Source organism: Daucus carota, chromosome 2 (genome assembly GCF_001625215.2).
Source record: "Daucus carota subsp. sativus chromosome 2, DH1 v3.0, whole genome shotgun sequence".
Classification (NCBI taxonomy): domain Eukaryota; kingdom Viridiplantae; phylum Streptophyta; class Magnoliopsida; order Apiales; family Apiaceae; genus Daucus; species Daucus carota.
The window spans coordinates 58720154-58737416 of NC_030382.2; the positions used below are offsets into that span (position 1 = coordinate 58720154).

The window sequence follows — 17263 nt, forward strand, 5'->3', positions numbered from 1 at the left end:
GTCTTATGGAACAGAAGTTAATTTTGTTCTAATCTAACGGTGCTTATTTGTTCAATATACGATCCGATGGATAAAAATAATTTTGTAACAGTGTGATTTATACGATTCTACAATTAAAATTTGTAGGAAATATTTGTTTTGGATTAAAAAAAAACCAAAAACACATGAAAGACAGAATTTGTTTTGGATTCAGAAAAGGAATTATAAACATGCAAGTAGATGTCAGTTTCCTTATAGAACATAATTTAATTTTGTTCTAATCTAACGGTGCTTATTTGTTCAATATACGATCCAACGGATGATAAACTTTTGGACCATAGGACCATGCGACCAAATTATCTCCCTTACGCTTATTATATATAAGTATATAATATAGAATAGTGTCTTCAGCAGTCCTTGCACAAGCATCACCAGCAACAAGACCGTCTTTTGCATCAATGTCACATTACTATTGTTTATTCTAATACTCACTGAAAATGAGAAGTAAAAGTATAGTATCCAGCTTCAACAAGATCTCAAGTTACTTTCTAGTTTCATTGCAGTGAAATCACACAGTACAAACAAGAAAAAAGAATTTACAACATGGTCTGAATGGTTATTTCATACATATTTACATTGATAGATGAAATGGATGGGAGACTTCTTCGGTAAATCCCTCCAGATAATTTGTCTTTCTAGTAGCGTCATGCTATCATTGAGCACGGCATATATGTACATATACATAGATGAGATATTGCTATGGATCAACTGGACCAGCAGCCATTACCTCGTCACTAGAGTCATATTCGGCTTCACTCATTTCATCATCACTTGAACTTTCTTCTGGGGCTTCGCCAACATCTTCTGCCTTGGCGTATTTCTCACAATATTCTGAAAAAATATTTGGCATCAGTCAATGTTAAAAGATATGCAGGAAAAAGACAGCAAACAAAAATTGAGTTTTATGTCTCAATCAGGAGGGGATGACAACAATAGAACACATAGTAACAAATATCGTAATAAGTATCAACCAAGATCCTACATTTATTAAGCTTTCATGATAATCATAGTATAAAGGACAGCAAGTTTTGTTAGGAACTGAGATGGAACTTGAATCAGTGAAACAGATAATTATCGGAGCATTATACTGCTTCAGGCGGTGCTCTATCAGTTTCTGGAAGGAAAGGAATAAGATGAAGATATAGGAGCTCTTTTGAGTTGGGCCAGTGTTGATGCTTTTACCAACTATGCTATCAAAATCAGGCTAGACATGTTGATTTGGTACCTTGTACTGATTAGAGATTAAACATCTAAAAGGTAGAAATTTAGGATAAAATACCACATTTAACCATTATCTTGTACCTCAAAATACCGGTCAAGGGGTCACAATTTCAATTCTCTCTCAGACCATCTTTTTGTTCTGGTCGAAGGTTCGAATCTCATGATGAAAGGGTTCTAAGGCCATGGCCCTGTGATTCCGACAATTTTAAGTTGGAATTTAAACACTTACCTTGAACAAATTCCCAAAGATACAGATATCTTTGGGTAGATATTGGACAACTTTTTTTTTTCTTTGCTAAGTGATATTGGACAACTTATTTATGCTTCGCAAACTTCCTTTGTTACTGTTACCAGAATCAAACTTGCCAAATTAAAGTGAAAAAGTGATTCATTAGATGCACAATATTAGAGGAATATCATTACCTTTGACTCTTTGTTCATAGGAAGTTCGGTCACGCATCATCAGAGCAGCTGCCTCCCCATTGAGTGGGTCTGATGGATTTGGATATAAGAGAAGTTGTGGAAGGAACACTTCAAACACATTTACCAAGTCTACAGGGATAGGTTTCAACATCAACAGTAACAAAGTTTAGCCATAAAACTGGATGTAAGCCTTTATAATTGAGTGCATATATGAAAACGATACTTTACCAAACATGGGACTCCAAGTCTGATTAATAACATCTAAGCAGACAGAACCAGACCTGAAATCAGATAGATAATAGGATGTCAGAATTGAAATATCTGTACAAGAATATGAATTTTTCATTTTTGAATTGAATTACTCACATTTCATCTACATTCGGGTGATAGATCTTATTAATAAAGCCTATGGAAGGAGATTTATAAGGATAAGCATCTGGAAGCTCGACTCTTATCCTCCACACACCTCCTTGGTAAGGACCTAACAGGGTTGAAATAAAGAATAAAGAACAAAAGCTAAACTACAACAGGCGTAACATCCTTAAAGAATTGAAATTACCACATTACTAATCCATCGCAAAATATCATTTGTTAAGCAGCCAACACAACTGTTTCTAACAAGAAAAACTCCGGGTCTAAATTTTTTTGATCCGAAATCAATTCTAGACTCGAGACTTTACAAGCACCAGATTGACTACCACTCATTACCAATTGCCAACTCTACAAGACGAAAAATAATATATGAATATATGTAGCCTATCAATCATCCATACAGTTACCTTGAGAAATCCAAAACCCCTCTATCTAATTTACAGAAAAAGGAAAACCTCGATAATTATGTTATTTTGACATAAGAATTGGTAATTGGTTAGGAGTTAGGACCCTTTCTATTCTTGAACCAAATACTTTGAAAGTTGAAATCCCCACATAGATTGCTTCTTTCTTTTTAAAGTAAAAACCTTACAAATATAGAATTCAAAGTAAAGTTAATATATCAAAATTCAGAAGCTGCAGACATGGTCAAACACAGTTAAATCAAGAACGATCAGTACGAAGATTAACAACCAAGAACATATAAACATACACAAATAACATTTTTTTCAGTTTAGATTGATAAAGATAAAAAATTGAGAGATGGGTAAGAGAAATTACTGTCACTTGGTCCATGAAAATGCACATAGAACTCTTGCATGCCATCATTCATCATCTCCACCTTGTAATCACTCATCATCCTGATTAATCCAACAAAAAACAATTACACAAACAAATATTAAACAAGTAAAATAAGCTGGTCAAAAACATCAAAGAAAACATAAAGATGATAAATTTAGAGTATTAACAGTTTCATCAAGTCCATTTCTCTGCGCTTGCTTGGGGAAGACATGGTTTTTTGCTCTTCCTTTTGGTGGTTTTTCTTGAAAGTTTGGTGGGCTGAGAGAGAGAGGGAGGGAGGTGAGAGAGAGAGACGAGAAGAAAGGAGTTGCTTGAGCAGCTAAAAGAGATTGTAATAGGTCCTGGACATGATTGAGTGAAACTAGGCAGGCAGCAGTTTTTTTTTTTAGAGTTTCTATGTAACATGATTTATTTAAACATATTCGCATATACAAAACATCGTATGAGGGAGTTATAAACAAATTATAGTGAAATGACCGAATCAATCATCGCCAGAAAATGTGATGAGGTATTCAGAGATTATTAAAATAGTTATCTAAAAGGATTATTATAATCAGAAATTTATGAAAAATTGAAAATAATCGAAGGAAAATTGATAATAAAAATTAATATATAATGACTAATCGATAAAATCAGTGATTTAATATCAATTGAGGCATCAATTAATAATCAAAATAATATTATAACATAAATATAATTATATATTAATTCTATTATAAGATATAATGGTTTTAGATAAAAATATGTAGTGACGAGTCAATTTCAAAAATTGAAATAGAGTACAACTAATAAAATATTTGATTAAATTAGTATTAATCTAATCTTGTTATGACTATAAACCTTTTTCCCTTACTTCGAATCTTCGATCAAAGATAAGTTCGTCTATGCCCTCACAATTCCCGTCAACCCCTCCCCGGGAAGCTGTTGAATAAATGGTAGAGTAACAGGACTAAAACTTCGTTTGATTGGATGTAAATTGAAATTTAATTAAAACTAATATGAGTTACTTGTACATATAATGATTTTAATTTAATTTTTTGTGATATATTTTATGTGATATTTTCTATTTGTAATTTATTCATATTATATGAATTTATATTAATATTAATTTTTATAACATTATATCTACTAACTATTTACAATACTAATTGTTATAGCATTTTTATATATATCAATTATTTTTATATTTAGTTTGATTTATGAATATATATATAATAATTATTTTATATTTATATTAGTATAATAATTATTATCAATTTATTTTTAAGTTTTTTAAATAATATATATAATTCTAATTCTAATTTCCTATTAAATAAATTTATATTTATATATATCATTTATAATTGATATAACTTAATTATCTGATTATCTTATTATAAGAGATTTAAATAAAATTGCTGATACTATAACACGACACCTGTTTTATCATTCTCAAAGAAGTCTCCGCACTAAATTTGGAGCATGCTTGTCTCCAACTTCTAAGGTTTAAAAACTGTTTCTGATTTAAAATCACATTTAAATAAAAACTAATTTAAAATCACATTTAAATTTATTCATAAGTCATAAATTATTTATAAATCATTTTTATTTATTATTATTTTTTAATAAATCATAAATCATTATTAAATCGCATCCTTCATATTCACGGTTTTATTGAGTTTAAAATTGTGAGTTAATATGATAAGATCAGATTTTAAAATATCTCTTTAAGTAATTTTGATTTGTGAATTATTAAAAATGTAAAAATAAAATAAAATAATTTATGGGTAATCTTTAATTAATATGTAATTTTTATTAAAAAAGTTTAAAAACTTAAACCATGCTCGAAAAATGAATTTCAAACTCATTTTTTATTTTAAATCGTCTTTTTTTCAGTTTGAAATTGGAAACAGATTTAATGTTATGAATTAGGCAAAACTTAAATGAACAATATTTCAATATCAATTGTCAAGTATGAATTTTGTAAATATAAAATCCATACTTATAATCCTATTTTTATAGCTATCTATCTTAGGATCTCACACAATAATTGATAAACTAAAATATTTAATTTAACTTGCGACCGTAATTTAGTATTATATATTATAGCATAACAGAATTGCATATTAACATATAATGAAATTTTAATTGATCTAATAAATAATTAATTTTCTTTGTGAAACATAAAAATTAATTAATATATTACATCAACATCATAACTCTGTTTGCATTATCTTCGTCCTTTTTAGAATGACAATGGAATACAACTCATTGTAATGTGGACCTTCCGTTTGAAGATTCCATAAACAATGAATCTGGATAAACCGCAACACAATCCTTGCGCAACCATAGATTATTATACCAATTATACTAGTATTATAATCTCCTTGTTTGTCGTCATCCGATGTTTAAATCATTTTGCACGTAAGTTTTGTTAATTATAAGACCAGCTTACTTTCTTTGGGGAAAAAAAAAACAGATACTTGCGTGTAGAAATGTATACAAAATATACTCTTTTACTGCATAAACTGTTTAATCCTTTCATCCCTGGCTCTTTTATTGTCATATTAGAACAATAGAACTTATCTTTTATCCAGACAAGTAACTGTTTGTTAAGAATTTATACTGATTTTTGAAATATTGATGTATTTAATATAATTTATCATATTAAATTAATAATAATTTAATATAAATAAATTTGTTCTCACATGGACTAGAAAGATGGACGGTGTCACGGTGGGAGGGAGTATTTTAAAAGTAAAATAATATCAAATATTTGTTAACGACTTATTTTCTTTAAGAAATACGTAAATACATAAATTTTTAATTTCTCAAACTCGAATACTTGTGATTAATCATCAGTGTTTGGTTGTGAACTAGTGGGTGGGTTGTAATGAAAAAGACTGGGAAATATTCCATGTTGAAGCAATGAAGCACAGAGCTCAAACCAGTCCAAATTTCTTTGGTGGAGATGACAGGGATGGGAAGCTTTTTATCAATGTCATTCCCACGCTCTTATTTAACCTTCAACAGGACAATTCAATGGACATTTCAATTCCGGTCTTTAGTGATATAACAAGTAAAAACACGCCTTCTATTACCACATTTAGAATTTATATTACGTACAAAATTTTAAAATTAAAAGGATTATAATTTTTAGAACGGAGGGATGATTTTTTATTTGTTTTATAATATAATGACAAGGTCATGTTTGACTTAAATTATTTTTTAAAAAAAATAAATTACTTATTTCTAAGAGAAAATATGTAGGTACATATTTTTTCCAGAAAATAAGTAATACAATTCTGTATATAATAAATATTAAACACCTGTCAAGTTATGAAATACTAAAAAATACTATATAGATTTAATTTTTTATTACAATAAATCGCCATTTTCATTATATAACACAAATAACGAATCATATTTAGATTGAACATTTACAAGAATCTTTCACAGTCAATCAATGGGGTAGGATGACCGTTTCAATATTAACGTGACACTAGGAAGAAAGCACCCATCAATTCAAGGCATCAAGTGGTGACCCCAATTATTGTTGTTTAATTAGGTACAGATATACTTCTAATCACATGATAATTTTTACCTTGATGATATATACCGAATATCTTTAACCCATATACATTCGCAAATATTGTAAAGGACATACTCACCGATTATTAATATTCTTCTTAACATCACGGGTGCTGAATTTAATTATTCGTAAACTCATCAACGAATAAGTACTAAAAAAGAGAGTAAAATTGAATTAAAACTCGAAACCTTATAAAATCACAATAAATTAAATAATTTCCAGACTCTAGATGGACAATTTGTGAGTTTAACGATACAAATCGTTTAGATAATTTCACAGAAGTCAATAAAAATTGGGAAGAAAGGATAGAACACCGACACAGATAAAAGGCCTCCTTCATCTTGATATCTATATGAACTTTGAACTGAGAATATCAAAAATTCATAGCAATACAAATTACAAACCTAGTGCTTTTATAGTACATTGTATGAAAACTTTGGCAGAAAGCCATTCTTGTTTACATGATCACGCAACTGCAATCACATGTTCTGCCATACAAGTATTGCTTCAATGTAAATCCACAACACCATGTTGGCACCCCGGGTAATCCGGAGCGGACAAATAACGAAACAAGAAGAAATCCCGATTTATTTCTCCATAAGCCTTCTAGTTAGCTGCTTAGCCCCTAAATAAAATATGGAAAATATAACTCTAAGCTTTTAAATAAAATATAAAAAATATAACTTTTGATAAGTTTACATATTTCTGAGGGTGTCAACTTCAACAATATTTCATGCACTCCTTTTTTGTTTGATATTTATTAATATTTTAACTCCATTATATCAATATGAGTTGAAAAAGTAAAAGGTGTGGACGGTTTTTTTATTAATTAAAAATAAGTTAAGACTCATATATTGACTCTTAAACATAGGATAGTTGAGTCGCAGACAGTGACTTGAAGCTCTATATATGTTGATGCTTTTGATATTTTGATATTAGAGCTTTTTCAGTAGTATCTTGAAGATGCTCAAGCTGAACTCTATTCTTGAAATTAACGGATTACATAAGCAAGCACAAGCGCTAGCAACTGTCCAGGTTATTACCAAAATAAAAATCAAAGGTACTCTGTAGTCTGTACATACCCTATGGAACCAGGATTGAAATACATACATAGGACTCGAGAGTAATGTAGTAAAACGGCTGTAACCTTACTTCTATTCTAATCAAACACATTCTTACATAGTCAGTCTATGAAACCAGTTCGCAGATTAATAGCTCAAGTGAAGCAAGCATAAATGGAAGACAAAAGCTGACAACATAAACTAAGGAGCAGAAAACCAACATTATATGTTTTTCATCATCATAAACTGGTCTTCATAACTCTGTAATTGTCTAACAATAAACAAGTTCCATGACTTTAAAATAAAAAACACTAGAACTAGGTTTTGTATGCATGATGAATGAGCAGAATGAACCATACCCATCAATTCTAGAAATCTTTTCAACCAGAAACAATTGATACGCACCATTGCCTATAAATAATTTATCCATCTGTCTATACTACCGATAATAAAAGAAATCTAAAATTCAAGATTTGTAACTTTCAGATACCTCGTAAATTGTGTGCCTGTAAGACGGGAATGCTTTGTTCTTTTCAAGAAAAAGTACTACACCTGCAAAATGCTGCAATTTACAGCCCAACTCAGACTTTTACATTAACCTGTCTTTGGATTTCCTCTGAAATTCAAATGAGTCTTCTTTGGCGAACAATAATTGAATTTAGGAGACTTCATAGCCCCATGTCCACTGCAATTTGTTGTTGTTTCGAATTCTAAGTCATCATCATCACTGCTAATTTCGATTGGTATTGACCTGTTTTGTAGACCTCTTCGCCGGAGAAGAAAGACATTAAAGTAGTAGCTCACCAACTGTTCCCTCTTTTTGTAAGGAAACAATTTATGTATTTCTTCCCAGAAACACTTACCTTGAGAAGGAGGATTTGACTTCACTATTTCATCAAACTTTATTTCCTCTACTTTGTTCCAAGAGAATGCAACCTCCTCACCCATTTGGTCAATTTGCCAATGGTAAAAGGCCAAGCCCAGTTCAAGCTTTAGCCTACTCCTTTTCTCAGAAACATGAAATCTAACACATTCAAAGGAACCTCGGAACTCGCAACCACAGAAATCACGTCTCCCAACTCCAGTGTGATTTCTTTCAATCATACTATCACAGCTCAATTCTTTACCCTGAGGCCAAACACGTGTACCCAACCACTTAGAATCACTTTCACAAGACTTCCCATCCCAATCTGGAAGTTCTGCTTGAAAATATACCCCAACAGGAATTCTCTTCCGATTATAATTTTTAAGCCATAATCCAGCAAGTGATTCAGCCAACCGTAAATTCTGTCTACCAAATGTATCTTCAGAGTCACCCTGAGTGTCGGAACATAATCGCGCTTGTGACCTCTTAAAGGACGGTCCTCTAGATAGTTTTGCAGGAACCGGATAATCTTCATACATCGTTGGATGCATCTTTTGCTTCTTCTATAAAATGTGACAGTTGATTAAATTTAGTAACGTGCCTTTGTTGTTTTCACCATAATATCTACACTAATTCACATTAACATAACAAAATGCAGCATACTTTTATACTAAAGTATACCAAGATATAACAATTCATAAATAAATGGGAATGTTTCCGAAGTAATATAAGCTATCACGATTCATTAAACAATGGAGACTTATCTTTCCAATAAAAAGCGCCTGTCTGGTATTTTTATTGATAAAATAAGTGCTTATTTTCAAAAAATAATCCAAGACAAAGAAAGCAATGTATATTTCGTATAACCATTTCAAAATTACTAAGATCACTTACAATCGGAGTATTACATTAGTATGATTACAAAACTACAGTAACCTTAATACTATGATATTGTTCTCATAAGATACAAACTGAAAAAATAAATATAATGAAATACAAAGCAGGAATTCTTCCACAATGGGAGGAACTACGTATCCCGCATGCACTCTACGGGTGGTGCGTACTGCGGTACTGGATACGCTACGTGGCGTTTGGACACAGTCTCGGACAGGGGTGTGGGGCAGTTCGAGGCGGGGGCGGGGGGATGGCATATGTTGTAATATTTAAATTTTGCTTCTTATCTTCGGCGATTTGTATTAGATTCCTGCTTAATACTTGTGGTTTATTTATTCAAGTTTGTATTTTAATTGATGCTTTTAGCACTGAATAATGATACTTGAATACTGATTCCGCAGCACATTTCTTGTACATGTACCCTCATTTTAATTTACATCTGCCTGTACTCTGATTTCTACTAGATCAATGTATAAACTATAAAAACTTCCAGGTAGTATGATCAGTATTACTAAAAGTGCGCATATGCGAGATGCGATGCGATGCGCAGCTGAAGCACATCACTTCGCAGATGCGATGCGCCTTCAATGATGTGCTCGCTTTTATGCGCACTGAGCACTTATGCGCAGTTCAAAAGCGCAAGATAAGCGCACTTTAGTTAAAATGAGTCATTTTTAAAGGAAATGGTTAAAAAAACCCTACGGACCTTATAGCAACTAACACCAACAGATACAAACCACATATACATACAAGAACAAGAGATATCAAACAAGAGACAAAGATTAATATCATCCTTTATGATTCTTGCATATAGATACACACATATAAGATACACATATCTTGTATACACTGATATATTTATACATACAATTGCTACATATACACATAAGACTTGAGGGTGATGAAGAAGACTTTGTTGACAATCTGAATTATATTAGTGAAGGTGATGATTTTGTGAATATTAATGACAAATAAGAATGGACTAACTTTGGAATTCTATGCTACTCTGACTTCAAATTGTTCTACTTTACATCTAAATGATGATAAATCTAGTTGCTTTACCGATTAAATGTCTTCTTATCTTTAAATTAACAATATTATACTTATATATCATGGGTCATGTTCCTCTTAGAAACATTAGCCTAAGAACCCCTAGAACCCTTAGGCTTATTTATAGTATTAATCAGGGTTCTGCTGCAAAACTACACATGTAAAAAATGTCGCATTTATGTATTATGTTTTAAAATTATTTTTGAACACACACAAAAATGCAAAAAACATGTATTTAGATTTAGATCCTGAAAATTTATTTAAAATTTGGGGTTCTGCAGCAGAACCTTAGTGGTTCTAAAGTTCTATATATCATTTAATAACACTATATATCATTTATATATGTATATTTATATGTCTCCGATGAATTCGCGCATCCCGCATTGCGCTTATGCTCCAGGTTTGTGCTTCTGTGCGCATATCACGTTTAATAACACCAAGTATGATTTAATATAAGAAAGCTGTAATGTTAAACAAACTTGTAGTTAATTTAATGGAAGTATATTTGGTGATTTTTACTATATATAATGTTTTAATATTTTTCTTGTCCCCCCACCTGAATACTAATATTTTTAAATATCCCGAATTGACATATCCCCGTACCGCGCACCCCCACTTATGCTTCATAGATAATGAAAGTAAATAAATAAGAAAATTGCCGGATTAAGGGAATCCGACATTCTAACAAGAAATGAGCAAATCATATTAATATATATATATATATATGTATGTATGTATGTATGTATGTATGTATGTATGTATATATATATATATAGGGGGCTTCTCCTTGAGTAACCAATATAGATGGGTAACTAGGAACCAATATCTTAACCTTACATTACTAAATCAAATGAGCGGATGTGATGACATTGATATATACTACGTGCATCTCATCCTGTGTACATCTTATCCAATCCTAAGCCAATCACACCATAAACATAAACCGTAAAACAGTTATGATGAAACATATCAACTTCTCCCATTTTCACGTGCATAGTCTAATATAATGTACTGTAAATGTAAATCTATTCTGTAAACTATTTTCTTTTGAATATATTTTGTATTACAATTATAATCCAGTTACATAAATTATAAACATAATTATAATTATTTTGTAAACTCTTAATTTTAAATTAGAACATTTATACTTCTAAGAAAATATAGAACATAGCTAAAAATACAAATAAAATATGTAATATAAGAAGGATTCTTGTTTTATGAATTTTCAAATATAGAACAAAAAATTTATATTTTTCATGTAATTTATATTTAATGAAAAAGAACATGTAATCTCTTATATTTCAAATTTTTAGTGACGCATCTGCTGTTTTTGTATCTTTTCTTTTTTCAAATTTTGTATTCAATATTTTTTTGTACTTAAAATATATTGGATATAATTTACAAAATATGAGAAAGAAACTATAAAGCATGAATATAAATAAATTACACACAAGTTAAAAAATTATTGAATATGAAAATAAATACATTACATAACTCAAAAAAATTATTAGATTTAAATTATAAAATATGACAAACATATTACAAAACATGTACATAAAATAAATTACAAAACACGGGGAAAAAATGCAGAACATAGAAATAAATAAGATGATATTACATAAAAAATTACTTAACATAAAATATGAATTACAGTTAATAATACAGAACATGAAATAAAAACTACAGAACATGGAAAGAAATTACAGAACATGAGCATAAATAAATTAACAGAACACCCTGACAAACAAAAATTACAGAACATGAATACAAATAAATTACATAACCAAAAAATTGTCATATATAAATTATAAACTATGACAAACAAGTTAATGTACATAAATAAATTATGAAATAGTAAAAAACAATTATCAAATATGAAAATAAATAAAATTATATATCAAAAAAATTATTAAATATATATATAAATAACAGAATATGAGAAACAAATTACAGAACACGTGCATAAACACATTAAACTTTTTGAACATGAAAATTAATAATATTATATAACACAAAATACTAAATGAAAAATAAAACAATACAAAAGATGAGAAAAAAATTACAAGCTTGAGTGGCAGTTGTGTTCCTACTTTCATACGTGCGTGGTTGTTTTGGTCCTCCGTGTGTGTTTTGTTTCTCTGTGTCTAGACATACATAATGTTAACCTGCACATTCACAAATCTAACGACCCAGATCAAGTTACTTAGTTACTCATATAAATTAGTTCCTCAATGAACCTTCCCCTATATATATATATATATATATATATATATATATAAGACATAATTAAGTAATTAGATTTTTCGGAGAGGGCAGGACTGGAGGGTATTGAATTTGGTGAAAGGAAGCTAGTTGATTCAATTCACATTCCCTTTTTGGGAGCATAAATATAGAGCTTTACACTCCAGATCCTCATTTAATAATTCTCTAAACTCTTTTTTTTTTTTCCTTTTTCATAGCCATATATACTATGTAATTATGTATTTACAAAAAAAGTGAGTCAACCAGGCAAGCATGGATTCTTAACCAAAAGCGAAATAAAAGCGATATCCCTAGCCACAAATAGAGATATATTGATCATCAACCAGGCAAGCATGGATTCTTAACACAAACCAACCATCATAATGATGAAAAATTACACACAATATGAAAGAAGGATCAATTCATAAAATCAAAACTAAAACGGTACCTATAATTTGGGTTTTGTTTCTGCAAATAAACTAATAAAAGAAATAGAACCAATTACAAACAGTTCGAAGGAAGTAGAGGTTTGTTAAGGTTTTAATGCATTGGCAGACAAATTTTTTTTTTTTTTTAAGTTTAATGTGCAATTTGAACAGGACTACAAGAAGGAAAATGGATGAAAATCTGATATTAGCATATAAATTGAAGCCTTTCAACTCCTTGGGATTTACATGATTGTTCAGTTATGTTTGTTTACATGGATTCATAACCCCTTAGAATGAGACTGTTCTCTTATGTTTATTCTAGGCTAACCGGAGACTTATGTTAGCAATGGATCTAGTAAGCCATAGTCCTGGTCCGATGCCAGATACATCCACGTGTAATAGCTTACATCCTGCAATAGCCCTAAAATCGCTATGGTAGCCCTACGGCAACTGTAGCTACTGCAGTACATTTTATATAAAAAAATATGAGGTACACTCACTTATCATGTTACTACTGTACTTTCTCTTTTGGTGTCACAAAGTTACAAGAATGACATTTACGTTTTTTGTAAACATCTGCTTAAAGGTAAATTTACCTATACTTTTCACTGAAAAGTATATTTAAAGTGAAAGATAAATGAAAATGACATTGACAAAAGAAGCATATATTAAAGTGAAGTGATCAACTACACAAGGAAACAACTTAAAATTTTCTCTCAAAACAAAATACGGCAATAATCAGAAACGGAGAATCCAACACCGATTCCATCCATAAAGAGTTAGTAAATTACAGCAGTATGAAGCCAAATTTATAAGATAGCAACTTGAGAATCTAAGGATAATTATAACTGGCAAGCATGTACATCATTAGCATTTATGGAATATAGGTCAGATATACCTGCCAGATGGACTGCTCAACACTTGAACTAGCACCCCTTTTTACCATCATTGCCTCGCGAACAAACAGAATCTGCTTCCATAGATGCTGGTTTCCAAAATACTTCCATTTAGACCTCTCTGGTAAACACCCAATGACTGGATTACATGGATCCCTGGCCACCTTAGTGACCCAATTAAGTAATCCCGGGATACACTCACGTTTCCTCTTTCGATTATAAAAATCTCCAGTACCCTCACTTTCGAAGTTAAAATCACGTGTTTTGGCATCATCAATCAGTTTGTCATTTTCAATTTTTTCATTTCCATTAAACTGTACCAAACTCTGAACCTCGTCATTTGGACACTTATCTTCATCCAACTCACCTTCACCACTAGACTCAAAGAGCATGTTAATGACACTTCTCTTGGCTTCATCCAGATCAGTAAAACTCCAAATCTTACTACCTTCACACAACTTTCCACCACCAGTTATATTTGATTTACTCTCCTCCAAATCCAAATGCATTTGTTCCCTGTCTTTCTCATCCTTAGCAACATTTTCATAAACAAAACCTCTAGCATCCTGTTTTAAGTCCCTTACATGCTCAGTCCTCACTTCTTCACTATCTCCCAACCTACTCTCCTCCAAATCCAAATGCACTCGACCCCTGTCCTTCTCTGTCCGATCCATTTCTAATTCCATCACCTGCACCCCCTGAACCTCTTCACCACCTCCAATCTTATCTTTCAAGTCTTTAACATTAAGAGTCCTTTCCACCCACTCACCAATCGAGTTCAAGTACTTAACATAAATCAATTTCAAACATGAACCGAACTCGAAACTCAAACCAAACTCCTTCGCAACACAACCCCACAACCCATTATCCGAAACAACATCATAACCACCTTTATCTCTCACTACCGAGTACAGTTTATACAAATCAACAGCCTTCCCATTTCCAAGCATAGGAGGCAAAGGCCTAGAAAACTTATCCCCACAAATCTCACTCAAAAAAGCCGAAACGACTTGATTAAACATACACTCTATATCCTCCTTTTTGTCACCCTCAAAAAACCCTTTTGAAAATGGCACTATATCTTCCAAAATATCATTAAATTCACCCCCTTCAACCTTATCAGGAGAATCTAAAGCAAACCCATCAGCTATCTTCGAAAACCCTGCCATGTATTTTGAATTCAAACCCTAAAAACAAATCACTTCATTCACACCCTAAACATTAAATAAACCAAAACACAGACAAATGAAAATGCAACAACACAAAAATCGAAAATTCATCACTAATCACTACAATTCAACTTCTGGGTTCATCAAAGTTCTGGCGGGAACGTTCATCTGGATTAAATAAATTAATTCACGCCACCATTTAAAAAAAGATAAAAAACCAGATAGTCAAAAGACACACAAGTACTTAACAACGGAAAATAGAGACACCCGGTAGATAAAAACATCATCTTTATTACGAAGGTTATTCAACAGAAGATACAGAGACAGACCAAATTCTTGAAATTCGGATATATTAAATAAAAATTAAAAAAACTTGGATTTAATGCTCAGAGAATTTAATTTGTGACATGAGAAACAAAGGAAAGTCTTACCTGTAATTGAGGACTTGAAATGGTTGAGACCCCTTCTTTTTTCTCTCTCGAGTTTTTGCCCCTTTTTCGTAATTGTAATTGTAATTCACTCTCTTATTTATTTTGAAGACTATTTATATATTTTCTTGGGATTTGTGTGGGGTGGTTTTTGACATGATGGGGAGAGATCTAGGTAGACGAGGGGGAGTTTATGGTATGTGGATTTAGGGTTTTCGATATTTTCAATTTTTTTAAAGTGTATTGGGAATTATGTGTGTTTAACTATGGTTTGTTTTTAACCATGGTGTTGGGTTTGTGGGAAAGAATAATAAGGGTGTTTTGGGAATGCAAATTTATTTTTAAAGTTTTTGGGAATCATTAGATGTATAGATTTATGGATTTTTGGGTGAAAATCTCAAATTTAAGTTATAAGATGATAAAAACACTAATTATAAAAAAAACACTAATTATAAAAAACTCAATTTTTTTTACTTACTTGTAGTTAATATATGAAGTAATAGACCTAAAAAAAAGTCATGTATAAATTATTGATGTCATGATTATGATAATAGTGAATATTGAATTTTGGTTATTTTTTTCAAAATAAATTACTAATTTTAGAGATAAAAGGATCAAAGAATTTGTATTGTGGAGATCGAATTCTCTTTTCTTCTCTTATGGAGAAGTTCTATTTATTGAAGATGGAGATGGTATAGTTTTGTGCTTAAATGTCGTTTGCAAAAAGTTTGATGTCGGGTTGGCCATGTGAGATTGGATAAAGGGTATTTCGAAATCTAATAATTAACAAAATATCCAAAATATTGTTTGTTTTGTGTCTAGCAATTGTGATGTCTAACAATAAAGACTTTTTGAGTTGGCTCTTCCGGGCTGAATGAGATCATCTTCAAAGAAAACGTATGCAGGTCAGTACAAGAGATGATCTTGAATTCTACCAGTCTGGATTTCATTCAGATTTTAAAGAAATGGACCCTTTTTTTTTGTTGAAATATGCGCTGGATTTTAATTTTAATCACTTCTGATCGAATTGAGCATCTAAAAAATAATTAGATTCGGGAGTGAGCATTCGAATATAATCTTCATTCCATTCAAGTTTGAGAATTACAGAAATGTATTTAATTGAGATATTAAAAGATTTTTTTCATTAATGAATTACGAGAATATTCAATTCGGATTTTAAAAAATGTATCAGAATCTTGGATATTCGATATTCGATCTAGATTTTAAATTATATTACAAAATCTGGTGATATTCATTTAGGATTTTAAATTATGTTTAAAAATTCGATGATATTCAATTGAGATAGTCTAAAATCTATTAAAATTTAATGGTATTCAAATCTTGATAATTTTTTTTGGGACTTGATAAAATGATGGATTTGTCATGCATTTTAATGTTTTTGAAATCACATCAAAATCAATGAAATTTTTGCGGTGCTTTGGAATTAACGATAAGAGGATTGAATTCAATATTTTGACTAGGTGATTGAAGTAAATGTTAGCAGTTTCTCGTAAAACTGTTTTATAAATAACTGATTGGTTCGTTTTTTATGACACAAAATAAAACCTCTAACCCCAAAAACTTCTCAAAGAAACTTTTTCAACATTAGTTTTTTGGATCTAAATCTCAATTCGCTAACCACCAAACTCTAATATTAATGAATTATAGTTGTCAAACTTATTAAACACCTCAAAAATCTAATTTTGCTTAAAACCTCTAACTTTCAAATAAGGTATTGAAGTATTGCGCTTAAGCCTTAAAAAAAATTATATCAACAATATTTCATCAAAGATCCACACAAATC

The 17263-nt window shown here is 30.7% G+C and overlaps 2 protein-coding genes across 4 annotated transcripts; both read right to left on the reverse strand.

Moving 5' to 3' along the window:
• Nucleotides 1-510: 510 nt before the first annotated feature.
• LOC108205651 (ubiquitin-conjugating enzyme E2 5) lies at nt 511-3288 on the reverse strand. Its single transcript, XM_017375648.2, has 6 exons — nt 3024-3288; nt 2836-2915; nt 2050-2164; nt 1912-1964; nt 1684-1812; nt 511-870 (listed from the first exon to the last, which is right to left on the reverse strand). Exons 1-6 carry the CDS (start codon nt 3065-3067, stop codon nt 737-739), a joined length of 555 nt encoding a protein of 184 aa, XP_017231137.1. The 5' UTR covers nt 3068-3288; the 3' UTR covers nt 511-736.
• Nucleotides 3289-7690: 4402 nt separating this feature from the next.
• On the reverse strand, nt 7691-15672 carry LOC108205635 (AT-rich interactive domain-containing protein 2). 3 transcript variants are annotated; one of them, XM_064088504.1, is made up of 3 exons: nt 15463-15672; nt 13865-15024; nt 7691-8916 (listed from the first exon to the last, which is right to left on the reverse strand). In XM_064088504.1, exons 2-3 carry the CDS (start codon nt 14882-14884, stop codon nt 8083-8085), a joined length of 1854 nt encoding a protein of 617 aa, XP_063944574.1. In that variant the 5' UTR covers nt 14885-15024; nt 15463-15672; the 3' UTR covers nt 7691-8082. The 3 variants fall into 3 exon arrangements, with proteins under 3 accessions (XP_063944574.1, XP_063944573.1, XP_017231116.2); XM_064088503.1 differs by having other exon boundaries at nt 13865-15049; XM_017375627.2 differs by lacking the exon at nt 15463-15672 and having other exon boundaries at nt 13865-15456.
• Between the last annotated feature and the right edge of the window lie 1591 nt (nt 15673-17263).

Coding starts and splice junctions, on each gene's coding strand:
- LOC108205635 (XM_064088503.1), bottom strand. CDS start 15,031: ATGGCAGGGTTTTCGAAGATAGCTGATGGGTTTGCTTTAGATTCTCCT. Junction 8,917..13,864: donor TTGAGCAGTCCATCTGGCAG/GTATATCTGACC, acceptor CACATTTTATAG/AAGAAGCAAAAGATGCATCC.
- LOC108205651 (XM_017375648.2), bottom strand. CDS start 3,067: ATGTCTTCCCCAAGCAAGCGCAGAGAAATGGACTTGATGAAACT. Junction 2,165..2,835: donor TTTTCATGGACCAAGTGACA/GTAATTTCTCTT, acceptor CAACCCTGTTAG/GTCCTTACCAAGGAGGTGTG. Junction 871..1,683: donor CTATGAACAAAGAGTCAAAG/GTAATGATATTC, acceptor ATATTTTTTCAG/AATATTGTGAGAAATACGCC.